This window comes from Amphiura filiformis, chromosome 3 (genome assembly GCF_039555335.1).
Source record: "Amphiura filiformis chromosome 3, Afil_fr2py, whole genome shotgun sequence".
In the NCBI taxonomy this organism is placed as follows: domain Eukaryota; kingdom Metazoa; phylum Echinodermata; class Ophiuroidea; order Amphilepidida; family Amphiuridae; genus Amphiura; species Amphiura filiformis.
In genome coordinates, this window is record NC_092630.1 from 21,120,779 (window position 1) to 21,136,575 (window position 15,797).

Genomic DNA, 15,797 nt, shown 5'->3' on the forward strand with positions numbered 1-15,797 from the left:
TACTGCCATGAGCCTGCACAAGTGTGATTCAACCAAGATATAAATAGCATCTATTGAAATTGGACCACCCTCATTTAAACCTAACTTGAGTTACAGTGTGTGCTGAATTCAACAGAGTATTGAGTTGTAAAGCCTACACTTGAACTTAAAGCAGACTTAGGTCATATTATAAAATAAATATTCAACAATAATACACAAAGTTAAAGACATTGTAAATATGGAGATTGTATTAAGCTTTGACAAAGTTATGTACTAGAATTTTCATGTACAAAAGCAAAGCAGTTACTGTACAGTTAAATCTACTTGTACTTCCTTAATATGAGCCATTATATGATTGGAGCAGTTTTCTGTCCGTTTTGGATTACGCTATTCCAGTTGAAATCCATCCACCCCCTATGGAAGATATGACCTTAATCTCCACACAGGGAGTGTGAATTTCAAATGGAGGTACCTGAATGTGTGACTCCATTTGAAATCTACACCCCCTGTGTGGGGGTTGTAGTTATGTCTTCATATAGAGGGTGTAAGGATTTCGGCTGGAATAGCCCATTACGCACATTGGGCCTTCTCAAGTTTTCAGTGTTGGTTTCTCTATTGTTCTAAAATGAGATTGAGATAACAATGGCATCCATTACGTAATAGTTGGATATCAAATATGAAATGTGAAAAAACCATGGTTATACATCTTTTAATTAAATAATAATAATTAGTCAATAATATTTCACTGTTCTAAATCTTTCACAGATAAATTTTTGAACATGATACACAACACTGAAATGTTTTGCCAAGTCCGGTAGTCCTCATGTATACGCGCTTGAGGTCAATTATGTGCATAGGACCGTGTGCAAAAATAATATGCACTGGACGGTTAGTAATGTGCTTAATTTGTGAAAAGAATTTGGCAAAACATTTATAAGGAAAACTGAGATTGCTTTCTTCAAGTTTTTGGTTTGTAACAACTGAAAGAGACAGAGTTATTGATAACAACTTCTGCCGAGAGTGTAACAATGATGGCAAACCATGTGACCAACACTAAAACCATGAACATGAAAAGGCCCATTGTCTGGTACTCAACAAAGGAGACATAGTGTCTGTTTTTGTGTTCACTTACAGCTTCTGTATCTTGACTTACCAGTTACAGTATTTTGCAAAGACCTCTCGCACTGGCCGATGGCTTGTCCTGATCATCGTGTAAAAAGAATTAGGTCACGCCAGCGTCATGCGATACTACATAACTTGTACTTGTACACCATGAACAATACCAATGAATTTTTGCAAACAGGAAACTTGTACAATTGTTTTGATATCTAACTTGATTGGAATAATCACAGATGCTTGACTTTCAGAATAGTGCAACTTCTTCTTAATTTGATTTGAAGTACAGTTAAGTTTTGTTTTTCAATTCAACTAGAATACAACTGCCAATATCAGTACCACAGGACAAACAAACACATACAATTAGAGCACCAATATTGCAGTGCCTTAGCACTACTGTGAGTGGACTGCTGACTGCAAGCATGATTTTAAATGAAACCTTCATGACCTTTGACACCAAATCAATGGATAGCCATTCAATCTTCAGATTTTAAAAATCTAAAAATTTCTAAATGTGCAAGGATGAAACTCTATTCCCAGAGGGAGGAAACATATAGGTTCGCTCTCTCAGATCCTTCCACCATGTCTGGGCTTTCCTGCCATTGCAGTCTTTTAACCCCATGAGAACTACCTGCTGATTGGCCAAAAAGAAATTTTCATTTTCAGTTGGACCAATCAGCAACATTGTTAGAATAATTTCACCACACAAAAAAAAATTAGGGTGAATTATTTGCAAAGCTCCATTCTGATTGTTGATTAAAGTGAAGATATCATGTAATTGACCAATCGGTGTCAATGTTAGATCGGCAGGTAGTACTCAGGGAGTTAAACTATCATTTCAAAAGGAGTTGCCCATATAGCTCTGAGCTCAATGATTTCATTCTCATATTTAGAGAGCTAGAAAGAATATTTGTCACATGATCACTAATCACCTCAATCTATCGTGAGCCCTGTATCTACGATGGAATGAATGTTATGTTACAAAACTGTGTGAGATTGGACACTGAGAAAAAAAAATCCCTGAAAGTCGCTGACAAACAAAAACACAAATCTGGTATATCTTAAAATCTACCAACTGCATGTGCTAATAATAAAATAGGTATCAACACTGGATACTTAAAACAAAAGATAATAATAATAGCAATATAAAGAACAATTATTATATTATGACAATAAAGCATAAGGCATCAATAAATTCTGCACTTATATAAATAACATTATATGAATAGTTTTCTGTTTTTCAAATAAAAATTACAAATTACTCTCAGTCTCATTTGCATACCAAGGAAAACAGGCAGCATACATAATATCAATTATGCAAATAAAAAAGAATAATAATTATTTTTTTTCATCATACAGTAATAAATAACTTGTACTTCCAATGAGGTTTGATTTGTCATCAAAGTTATAACCTACTATTTGTGTAAATGTAGCACAGACAGACACAGCTAAAGCCATAATACATTACTACTATTTTCAAATATTTGTATAATCTTACTTACACTGTACATTTTTTTAAAGAAATTACTTCTTCAATCAATAGTTTACAACACAAGGTTAAGCATACATTATAAAGAGATATGTCATCATGGCACTAAACTGGATTTAAACAACATTTAACCCTGGTTATGCAAAGACAAAGGTTAACATGGATATACATAGATAATTTTATCCATATCAAGTTCCTCAGTCAAAGCAATATCTTTTGAAAAATTAGCCAAAATGGCTAACACTGTTCCTTAGCACTAACTACTATAGGGCCAAAAATTGTTTGGTTGTCCTGCACAGCTTTTCTGGGGTAGGAGCGGGCGGACGGAAAAAAAGTTGAACCTTTCTGTAAGCAGAGTTGACTTAATAAATTTTTCAATTTTAAGCAATACTGATATCAAAAATGTTCCAGAAAAATGTGTATTTTTTTATTTTGGTTCAAACCTTGCCCAGACTAACTATTACCTAAACCCTTGCATGTAACCTAACCCCAAACAAGGAAATAATTCAAGAAAACTGTTACCAGAAAATCTGACCTATTCTTAAGGGTTATTATCAATGAATGTTTTACTAATGTTGTAATTACTTTATTCAGCCTCATTTCATTTCATTTGATATTTGTAACATAGGTCCAAACACTAGTTTTGTAAATATATGACCTATTTATCAAATGTCATAACATTTATTTTATCAAAAATAACAAAAGCAATTTTGATGAAATAAGGCTTAACAAAATTAAAACATGCATGCATAATAACACTAAAAGTAGGTCTGATTGTCAGGTGACATAAATTTAGAGTTAGGGCAAGGATTCTGGTTTATGTGAAGGTTAGTTGGGCTGGGGTGTCCCGGGTTGTATAATTTTGAGTAAGGGTGGGAGATGGGTTAGGGTTTGTGTCACAGTTCACTTGGCTTTTATTCATAAAACATTCAAACAAAATATAGAAGGGGCCTGAAAATGAGGTGCGGTCGGTCAAGGACAACCAAAACACTTTTATTTGACCTAGTCATAAAATAAACATGTTTTGTTTTCATTCTTCATTTTGTGCATGGTGAGCTCTGTTAGAATATTTTTCACTGAATTGAGTCATTACAAATTCCTTACATAAACCAACGCAACCAATACAGGCAAACAATGGGCTATTCCAGTTGAAATACTTACATACACCAACCATGAAACATGACATTAATTTTCCACAGAGGGACTGTGACTTTCAAATGGAGTCAACTGAATGGGTGACTCCATTTGAAAGCTACACCCCGTACGTGAGAGTCTTCTACAGGGGGTGTGTGGATTTCAACTGGAATAGTCCAAGAAGAGTCAAAATCAGTTTAGAATTTAGTAAGTTCCTTGATGTGAGGAGCACCATATTAGATTGTGCCTTTGTCAAATAACCACAACAGACTCATAATATCAACATCTCCACAACCCAAATAATGTTACTCTTAAAAGTCCAATAGCACTATACATTATTTCATCAGCTTTATATCAATATTACTGTTTTCAATACCATAGCAAGTTGAAACCCAGGTCTGCATTGGGCCATTCCATTTAAACTCCACACTACCCCTGTGGAAGATTTAGCTAAAGTCTTCCACAGAGGGAGTATGAGTTTTGAATAGAATAGAGGGTTGGGTAGCTTCCATTTGAAATACTCACTCCAGTTGTGGAAGATATAGGTAAAGCCATAATGCAGGGGAGTATGGGTTTCAAAATGATCAACTCTGACCAATTACATTTGAAAAACATACTCCCCCTGTAGCAGATATATCCAAAATCTTCCACAGGGGTAGTGTGGAATTTAAATGGAATGGCCCATTGAGAACATCATCTTGTGCATACTGTGTTGCACAACTTGCAGTCAAACTCTGTTTGAGCCAAGCACATGACAAAGGCTTGCTATGCATGGACTCAACTCACATTGCTGACTTAAAATGAGACTGTATTATGAAGTACACAAAATGCCATGTACATTTGGTTAAAATCTATACAATGTACACCATTCAATTCTAGTTTACGTAGGTAACACTTTATACAACACAATAGATGGTATTAATGAGGGATGCACAAACTGAGTGGCTTTATTATCAGGGACACTTTATGAAAAATTATGAAATGAAAGGTAAAGATAGGGTTGGTGGTCCCAAACAGGTCATTTAAAGATATGGGTAGCGACCAAGTTTAGTTGCAATTGGATTTTAACATTATGTAAGACCATTGTTTTAATTTTCAGCCTATTTTACAAATTGACCTCAAATGACATTTGACCTCAATGTGTGACACTGAACACCACCACTGCATGAAAGTTCCCATAATGCAGCTATGGTCAAAGTTTGGTTGACTGACTGACAGACAGACAGACTGACTGACAAACAGACACATGACTCAAGCTGACATTTTACATGGGGGTGTAGGTGGGGGGTGTATAATGTGAGTGAGTTAAAGTTGATACCTACATTATCCAAAAGATCAAAAGTTTAACACCATCATTCATTCATAGATTATATTCTGAAACAACCTCTTTTTATTATGAAAATTATCAGTCATTTTCTTCAGATAAATTAAGTTCCTATCAGCCATAAAATGATTTTCATGATTCTTAAAAGCTGTTTTACTTTACCAATCTTGAAGCAGTGATTATATTCTTGTAATTGTTTGACACACAATCCTTATTACACAATACATGTTATGATTAAGAACTTTCAGATTTTTTTTCATTCATTTATCATTGACATTGGCAAGAACAATTTTTACTGTACATTTTACAATTCTGACAAGTGCTGAATTATTGTGTTTATTAATACATCAACATCAAAAAACCGTCCATGTTTTTGCTACTCAGAGCTGTGTACAACATTGACCCATAATTTGGTACATGGATATTAAAGACATTTGTTAACAGCATCCACACTTTCTCAATACCCCAAAATTACTTGTTCCCAATAGGTATACAACTTTGTTCTTACTGATTATTATCTGTTTTCATTATACAAATATGGCGATAATTCAAGTTGATATTGACACAGTCACACAAAAGGCGAGATTTACATACAATGATTGCAAGAAATTTCTACAACATGGCACCAATTTGGCACCAACTTTTTCACTCTGAAATTGACAAAATCCAAGAAGCACTGGATTCTGTCATACTGTGGTAACATTGAGCCATGGGTTGAATTCTTTGGCTGTTTCAGGACTGATACGTGTGCCATGAACCAGCATTTCTTGCACTGTTGTAAAATCATCCATCAGCATCTTACGTCCTTTCTTTTTTAGTAATTTCCTATGGCTTAGTTCAACAATATTCACAGCTTTCTTGCCTTCAAGTTCATCTTGTTCTTGCAGGCACTCCATACGAGCCTGCACCATGTATTCTCGTCGCCTTTTCTGATCCCGAGCACGCTCTAGATGTCGTTTTCTGTCATCTTTGCTCCAGTACTTTCCCAGTTTCATTTCGCTAACCGCTTCATCATCCGTTGTTAAACCGCCAGTACGTTCTTCCCTTATTCTATTGGCTCTTTCTTTGAGTACGCGATCTCTCGCAGTTGATTTCTTTGTGATGTACCTAGTGCCATCACTGCGAATCTTAACTTTCCATTCAGCCGACCTTGCCGATCTGTCGGTACCACTGTCAGCTGCTGTGAGTGCGTTTTCTTCATTTTGAGTTACAAGGTGCATGTAAGACCTATAATGTTTGGCATGAGCAGGAATGCTCAAGATACTTTGCATGGAACCATATTTCTGCATGTTTTGCCTCAGTGACTGATGTTGCTGCTGTAATTTCCAATTATTCCTGATTAGCTGAGCCTGGTGTTCTTGCTGCATGAGATAAGGATTACGGTTAAACTGCTGCCCTCGTAGATGAGGATTTGTTGCTGGGCGACGGGGATACGGTAACAGAGGCACATTCCTGTCAAGGGGAAGTTGCTGCTGTAGTTGCTGCTGTAGCAGCTGATGTGGCGTTTGCTGCTGCTGTGATTGCGATTTGGCCGGACTACCTTTAGCTTTTCGCGAATCTGAAGAACTTGAACGATCACTCTTTGAGCGATCTCGTGAACTAGAAGATGATGACTTACTGCGACTTGGGCTGCCTGGAACAGTTCTTGGAGCCCTGTGTTGTCTGACTGTTGAGTCTGAAGGCTGTCTTTTGGGAGTTTTTTGTACAGTCAAAGGAGCAGGACTTTCATCAGCAGAATCTTCAGTATCCCCAATAACCAGTTCACCTGGTCTATGTTTGGGACTACTTTTTGCACTGCTGCTGTCCATGTTTCTAGTGTCTTTTTCAGTATCAATGTCTTTGGATTCCCCAAACACATCTGCCATGTTACCATTGGTAACAGGGCTAGACAATTGTGAGCTACTTTGCCCATTCAGCTGCTCTAAGGATTGATCCTCTTCAGGATCACTACCCAATCTGTTCCTACAATTGCGATTTAGCGAGTCCCCGCTCGCACTAGTCGTTTCCATGGAATCAGAACCTAGTCTCATAACTTTAGAGTCTTTGCCTCTCATGCTTTCATCTGTATCACTGCGCATGTGTTTATCACACTTGCTTTCAAGTGCTGCTTGGAATTTCATACAGTCTTCAAGTGATATCTGTCCATTATATTCAGTCTCTTGTGCTTCATTGGATGTAAAACTATCGTTGGAATAGCGCATTTCACCACTGCCAAGACTGGCAGAGTCCATTGGAAATTTCTGGTTGCTACCTGCATCATCATCTGTTGTGTTGGAAGCACCATCTGTTGCTCTGCCTACTCCGCTGTCTTTCTCATGAGGATTGGTTGAGCCTGTGGTGGTTGTCCCTGTGGTATCTGTTTGTCCATCTTGATCATCACATTCCTAATGCATGAGAACAAAAAATGAAACATTATTTGTAATAATCTGTTTTACAGTGGCTTGAGGATTCAATTATGTTAGACAGTGGTTCATGCATAAATTAACAATGATGCATCCACGTATCCGCTTGTTTTTATATTACAAGTGGTATAAAAATATGTGGAACCATTTCTGGTGAAACAATGTGTAACATGATTGAATCCATCTCAACAACAAAAGTAAAAGCTAAAGATTATCTAATTCTGAGACAAGAATCATACCCACATGATTATTTCATGAGGAATGTCATTGCCCCTCAACATTACAAGAAGATCTACCAGGTTAAGTTGATTTCTCTACTGATATCAGCAATTAAATACAAAATAAAACATAATAGCTGCTTCCTCCAAAATAATGAATTCAACATGTAAGCTTGTATACGCACACAAGTTCAAAAGCATGACGAAATCCAAGTGCTCACGCATAACATGTATGAGTCCTTACATTAACTTGCGCTCGCGTATACGCTACTGTAAAAGTGGGGATTCATCGCCGTCTAACAATGATTGCCTCCTGTACAAAGGCATGAAGAGTTGTTAAATAGATGATAATTACTGCTAGCTCGCTTTCCATGAAAACCTTTACTAAATCCTTTCCTCCTCAATAATTACAGTAATATGTGAATAAAATATCGAAATAATTAAACATTCAAACAAGATTAACATTTCCAGTGAAACAATATGCAAAAAAAGAAAATGTGATTAAATCTCATTTAGCCAGGCAATTTTGCAACACACACAAATTTATTACACTAACAGCCAAGAAAATCCCATCAATTTACTAAAATCTAAAGGGCAGTTTCTTTCTTCAAAGATTTTGACTTCATTTGTATGTACCAAGGCTTCTGCAAAGAAAGTTACAAATCATAGTGACAGGCCAAATTGATCAAGACAAACAGTGAAATAAGCACTGGAGACTGTAGAAGCAGACATGCGGTCGCCAGGAGTGAAAGTGCAAACCCGAAAAGATGAAGCAGAGGCGTGCTGTGGCCATAATATCACCTTGGCAACAAGGGAGTGATGTGTTTAAAGAACACTTTAAGGTGATATTTCATCAATGATTGTCTTTTCCTGCAGTAGTATGTTCAACAGAGTGTTGTGTTTGTGCACAGATGATAGTGAGACAATCAGATAGAGGTAATGGGTCCAAGTCAATGTATCTTGGTAGTAAGTACTTAATTTCAAACATGGCTGAATTCTTCAAGTTGATACTCAATATTTTGATATGAATATCTATGAAACATTAAATAACGTTTTAAAAGTATATTTTGCATAATTTTGTCTTTGATTTTAGATAAAAAACAGGGGGGGGGGGTTGATGAAAATCCTTGCAGAGTGGGTATTTGAAATTGAAGAATGATCATGAGTGTGGGGCAGGGCTGGCTGGGCCTTAGCAACTGTCTGAGTCATATACCATGACAGAAATGTGTTTGTACACTTCCAGTGGGTAATTTTTCACCTTTTAAAAGACTTTTAAAATTAATAGACACTGTGTGAACTTAATAATGGCTACATTAGCATTAGAGGCGACTAATCATTAATGCAAGATCCATGGCTGCTATCTTTAAAAGCCTGCCATGAATAATTAACATGTATCGCATCACACAAACCCGGCCAGCCTCCGTCATCATTTTGTCTTAACACACAGACCCAGCCTCTGTCATCATTTTACACAGTGGTAAAATTCAGCGGTTATTGGCTTACTACTGGAAAAACTGATTAACAAAGTTCAGTTGACAATTAATGTATCTGTTATAGATATTGTAAGTTAACAATAGTGCAACCCAAGATATGGGGACTTCCTATCTCATAGGAAAACTCACTATATGCAAAATTTTGTTGGTCCATAGGATTTGAGGAGCAAATGATGAGTAATGCATCTTCCAAATCGGACAGATTTGATCGCCTGCAAGGAACCACCTGTATGTCATAAGACCATTTCCTTTCAAAATTATTTTTGAGATGTATGGAAGTTGATTTGAAACTTCTAGAATTATCATAATAAATGTGATCCTACAGGCCATTATTCCAACCTGACATACATGTAGACTAAGCTGTCTTCTCCCTTTGTTATCATGTTAAATCTGCAGTTCTACATAAAATAGAGCTGACCATCCTTGTTTTAATTGAATTACTCGGGTAAGAAAGTGGCAAGTTGGCAAACTATTAATAACCGCATCTTGAAATCGAGTCCTTCTCAGTTATCATATTGTACCTAACCAGTCTTTACCTAGCAAATTAATGTTCTGTGACTGACGCTTGTCTGCTAAACACGACTGTAACAAAATCGCTGAGCCAATGTATGAGGCAAGTTTCAATTACACCATTGGCTATGTTTTTTATTGAACTGTATGACAGCCATGTTTGATTGCACAGATCATTTTGCCATCAAGCTTAACCAATTTTCTTGTATATATGGGTCAATTGAAATGAATAGTACTAAGTAGAATAGATGAAAGGGAACTGTTTTAATCAAGCTGTATCACTCAATGCTAGTAAAATAAAAACCATGTATGTACTGGTATGGTGTAACGAAAGGTCTACACAATTATTATTATCAGTGCTCCGAGTAACTGTACTAAAGTAAGCTTGAAAACGTTATAAAAAGCAACATTCTGCTTGTGTGAAGCATGGTGCCCAATGGTTAGGGCGCAAGCTTCATAATCGAAAGGTTGCCGGTTCGAGCCCCACTACAGCCAGTGTGTTGCTTCCTTGAGTAAGATAGCTTAATTCCCAATTGCTTCACTCCACCCAGGTGTAAAATAGGGAGCTGCTGGGAGTAATCACAATCTAAGTCGCTGAGAGTACCTGCACTTCAGTAGCGGACTTGGTGAAGTGGAAATGATTCTGATATATCCAAATGGCAGCGGAATAATTGTTGAAGTGTGCTGATAATTAGGTCATGCCTAGCTGAAGTGCACCTTAAATCAAACAACATTTTTTTTAGTAGATAATTACTTGGAATCAACCATTTATCTCAAGACATACCACTTGATATGAGAGCATTTTCTTGGATTTGTGACCATTTCCTTCACATCAATGCACAAGGTACTCCATTAATAGTAGTCTGTTTGTGAAGACTCTAGTTTTATATGTAAAGCTATAATAGTAGCATGTTGACTAGCAAAGGTATACAATGATAGACCAATGATATTTGTATCCAACACCAGCCTGGACTATTTACTGTCTTACGAACCATTTTCCACATCCTTAACTGCATGCCTCAAATACTTGTTTACAAAGAAGGCACAATTAAGAGAATTCTTGGCATGTTTCAATTCCCTTCATCAGGTATTGAGCAGTGAGGTGTTGAGTGCTCCTGTCCTGCCGAATCATGTCACTAATATACCACAATGGTGGGATGTATTAAAGCTCTTTAAATGAGAGAAATAAATCACTAGCCAATAAGATGCTAACTGACACATACGTTGGTATCTCACCTATCATTTATAGAGTCAAGTGTGTTTCACTAATGGACTAGTTAACACATTAAACAACAATTCATCTTGGAACAGGTATAGAATAGACTAAATTGAAATAGCCAACTTGTAGTCTTCATGGTCAAGATTTTATCACATTTGTTACTGAAGACTCATTTTGACTGCCTGATGGAATGGAAGTTTTTCTTTTTCTTCTAACATTTAGTATTTGTGACTTGTCAGTAATGCATTTCATTTGTAAAATCGTAGTAAAAGGTTTTTTTATGAAAACCAATGTAAGATTTTATGTCTAGAACAGTCAATTGCCATGTTTAATTCTATACTAAAACCCTACTTCACTTTATTATTACATAGGACCCTCAACTACATAACATTTTCACGCAAATGACTTCAAATTGCTTTAAAATGCATTTCCAAAATTGGCAAAAGGAAACGCCACTTGCTGCCATCAACATGGTCTGTGAAAAATGCATGTGTATCAGCTCGAAATCCAAAGCACGCATATCATAGAAAGTCCGGTTATTGTCACCAAGCCTTGATGATGGAAAACAAAAGTGATGTTCTTTTACTGGGCAGCTGAGCATGCCACTTTATATTAGGCAATAAAGCAGACATTGTGAACCCCCTCAAAGGCATCTTAGTCAACTTCAATATCTATGTCAAAATAGAACCATTGTTCATTTCAAATAAACCTCCGCCTCGTAACAGTTCATAGTGAATTACAGTTTTCAATATGGATGAACACATATGCTATATAAGCATACCGTAAAAATGGGAGAAATAGACCAATACAGATGAAGGAGTCACTATCAAATCAAGTGCAGCATATATAGGTTTAAAAGAGGTAAAAGACATATGACCTGCCTGTTTCTATTCTTGTCTCAGTATATTTTAACTTGTACTTTTTCTGTTTTACAAGAAAAGACATCGGTGGACCGGGGCAACAATGATTGAGGTTTAAATGTCAGGCAAGACAAATAACCCAATAATAAAGAAAGAGTGTGTGCTGGATAGACAATTCCACACAGTTATAAGGGCTGGCAGTGGAAGGGACAACATGGGGGGGTGGAGTGGCAGCTCCCTACCTTGGTACTGGGGTGGAGTGGCAGCTCACTGCCTTGGCACTGAAATCTTTGGATTTCAAGTTGTAAATAAACTGTATACTTACATCATCATCGTCATCATCATCATCATCTTGTTCTAGTAGAGATGTGAACTGCATGGCTTCTTGATGCGTCTGTTCTAGCATGTCTAATTGAAGATCATCTAATAGAGCATTGCGTTCATCGTACAAACAGTCTTCCAACTGAAAAGAAACAAACAAATCAAAATAGGTATGGTCAGTATCCTTCAAAGTTTATATGAATACAGCAAAATTATTTTCAAATTTGATTTTTTTAAATTTATCTTATATTGGCAAGTTGACTGATATGAGGGACATCCGTATGCTAAATGTTATAATCATTAACTGGGATGGATCAGTGAGACTATCAATTAGAGACTTATCAACTCTAGCACTCATCCTAACAAAAATATATTTGTAATCTCTCTTGGTGGACTTTTCCCTACTCAGTATGAAAACTCCGATCACATTTCAAGCATCATTTATAAACAATTGATGAGGATACTCTCATGTAACAGTTCTCCCAATCACCCCCTCTCCTCCTTTTACAAATCTCAGCTTCAACAAGATACGTTCTCATGAGCCCTGTGCTCAAAACCAAAATCTCTAGTATCATTGTTTCTAGATTTCTTTTTGTCATTTAAGACTATTACCACTTATCGGAATAAACCAGACAATGAAATCTGAATATAAGTATAAAATACTAACTTAACATCTTGTTGAGTGCTTTTGTATAAATGTAAGCATTTCAAGCTTCACTATTATTAGACTGTTTTTCTAATTCAATTTCTAATATTTCTTTTCTCTCATAAAATCTTCATGGAATCCAATGTTTGGTTATGCTCTGCTGATGAAGTAATTTTCAAGCTAGCTTTCTTTTTATCCTCTGCATGTACGTCATGTTGCTTAAGTGATTTTTCAGTGTCAGTGGGGTGGCAGCAAAATATCCATTATCACATTCATTTTGAGGTGATATGATTTCATGATGTACGGAAGTGCAGATTCGTGAAACCAATCACATAGCAAGTTGTGAACTACGTAATATGTGACGAGTCATGTCAAAAGGAGACACTTTTGGGCAGAATCGTAAATGGAGAAATAGCCAAAAATCTGCCCGGGGTGATTTTTTCACAATTTGGGTTTGTTGTGAATTTGTGACGTTATTAATGTTTAAAATATTGTCTGATAGTTTCAGACTGGAATATAACTTGTATCTTGTATTTTTTGAGACATTTTTCAAGGTAATTCCTACTCTCAACATTGTCAATAAAATTTTGAAAGGCCGATATCTCAATTTCCAATTTTATGATACCATAACTTACGAACTCAATATCTTCGCTTAGAAATGTCCGATTTCATTAGGAAAAACGGTGTTGTGGAGCAAAATATCTCTTTATTTAAGATATGTAAAAACCTCAAAATTGATAACCTGCCCAAAAGTGTCTCCTTTTGACATGACACGTCACATATAGGCCTAATGCTAGTGTGGTAAACCGTGCTTCCTTTCCTAGTGAAATGCATTTTACTATTAATCCTTAATATGATTTTATGTATTATATGAAAAAGAAAAGATTTAATTCTGTCACAATTACTGCATTACTTCCTATTCTTACAAATAAATGAATTATATTAAAAAGAAGTCAAACAAAATAATTCAGAAAATTGAGCTCTCAGACTTGTTTTCTTGTGATTTGCATCTTTCTAAAAGCTTTTGACAGTAAGTAACTCTTTTGATGGGAACCATCAAATGCAAATTATTCATCCAACCATTCATTCAATCTTTTTATTTCTTTGATGCGAAAAAAAAAACACCCAAAAAAACAAAAACTTTCAAATATTCAGTAAACACGAAGAAGATTTAGTAATGAAATTGTGTGGGCTGTTGTCAGTCATTTTGTGCGACTTAGCACTCTATCATTGCTTGCTTCATTCAAATTCATTTCATCTTTTAACCACACTTTTTTTCACAATTAATGTAAATTCTATTGAATTGAAAACTAGGAGTCAAAATAAAATATTCTTTTGATAATTGCTCCTGCTTCATGTGTCTTTGTCTTGAACCAGTGGCAATTTCATATTAACCTGGGTCAAATTCAGAGCAAAACAATTAAATTATGCTGTTCTGAAGAAGATGATTGTGCCTTTGTAATTTTCAATAAAAAATTGCCATGAAGTTAGCCATGAAGAAGATTTCCATGTGAACCAGGGGCATTTGCGGTTCAGCAGGTTCCTGCTTATTTGGAACCCTGTTGGAAACATAAACACCATACATGGCATGAATATTGCATGGTTAATCTAAACAAAATCAAGCTTAAAAACTCAGTCCACATCACATCCATGCATGTATGTTGTATTCCGTCTCCTCTTAACCTTTCTGCAAAAAAATCTTTTATCTTGATAAAAGCATGCATCCATTAAACACGCTATAGCAACCATGCTGGTTTCCATGGCAACCTGGATTTGAAGCATTCTGTTCCGATTTGAATCAATATATCGTGTTTTGGATCTCATTCAGAGCACACAACCTATTACCCAATGCCTCCTACAGGTATTAATAACGTTTGCTCTTAGAAGGAGCAAAAATAGGTTTTGTACAATTTTCCCCAGTCTCTAGAAACATGATCAAGTACACTTTCAACGTAAACTTTAAAAATCAATGTATTTAAGTGATGTAGTTAAAGCATTGCCATGACCTTGTATTTGTTTATGTACACAATGTTTGTGTCAATGGCAGAGATTAAACCCTATATAACATCATCACACTGTCTATTTTGTAGCTATTTATGCACATAGGGCCTATGTGAATTCCTCACTAACCTAAAAAAACTAAAACGCCGGTCGGCCGGCATCTTTGAAGCCTGTACCGAGCCAATATGTGTGTACAATGGTCACAATTTTCTTGATGCCTCCGAGCCATTCTTCTCTTTTTACACCACCACATTTGCTCAAGTTATTAAAAATAAAACCAGCTGTAAAATTGCATTCAGTCGAATCGCAATTACGCAGTGTGTAGCGCCGTTACATTTCGCGCAAACTAATAAATGTTCAAGCCTACGAAAAGAGGAAACGACATGTTTTTCTTGCTGTAAATCCAACTGCTTCCCTAAGAACTGAACATGTAATAACTTCATACTGATGAAAAGATGAAGCATGTAGAGAAGAGCTAAACCTCAATCCAACAAGGGGCATACTGTGTTATTAGTATTAATCTGCGAATAGGAAGCACATCTTTGTGTCAACTAATATCAGAATTATTTGCATTAGCAGATTATCATAATATCCTTAGGTATTAAGACTTTGTGAAGAACCTTATTGATGATAATTAAAGGGCATACAAGCAATATCTTATATCGTAGTTGGGATTTTTACCGCAGACAGGTTTCAATATTTGGATTCTGTGGCAGAAACAAATGGTAAGCACTAACGCCCAAGGAATCACACACTGTCCTTGTCTAATGTCAATCTTGGCAAACACAAAACGTTTTACAGAAAATGTTTAAATGCCAGGTTTATAAAAAGGGTATAAAATATTTTAATAAAATACAAACACATTTTTGTAACTTGCTGCAAAACATTCTAACATATTTGTTGACGGAATATTTTGCATCAATGTTCGTCAATAAAAAATTTAAGACAACATTTTGAACAGATTTTTAAAAATGTTGCTATAGTGTTTTTCATATAAAATTTTTTTTAACATGTTTTTATGACCTTTATATATTAACCTACCATTTGAATGTTATGATCACATTTTGTTTAAATCAAAAGATGTT

At 35.9% G+C, this 15,797-nt stretch overlaps 1 protein-coding gene across 2 annotated transcripts in view; it reads right to left on the bottom strand.

Moving 5' to 3' along the window:
* Positions 1-776: 776 nt before the first annotated feature.
* The window catches only part of LOC140148195 (E3 ubiquitin-protein ligase PDZRN3-B-like), a 259,712-nt gene continuing 244,691 nt past the window's right edge, over positions 777-15,797 (bottom strand). For both annotated transcript variants that reach the window (XM_072170055.1, XM_072170056.1), the window contains 2 exons: positions 12,070-12,207; positions 777-7,426 (listed from right to left, as the gene is read on the bottom strand). In XM_072170055.1, coding sequence (XP_072026156.1) covers positions 5,729-7,426; positions 12,070-12,207 — 1,836 coding nt within the window. In that variant the 3' untranslated portion in view covers positions 777-5,728. The remainder of the gene's footprint in view (positions 7,427-12,069; positions 12,208-15,797) is intronic.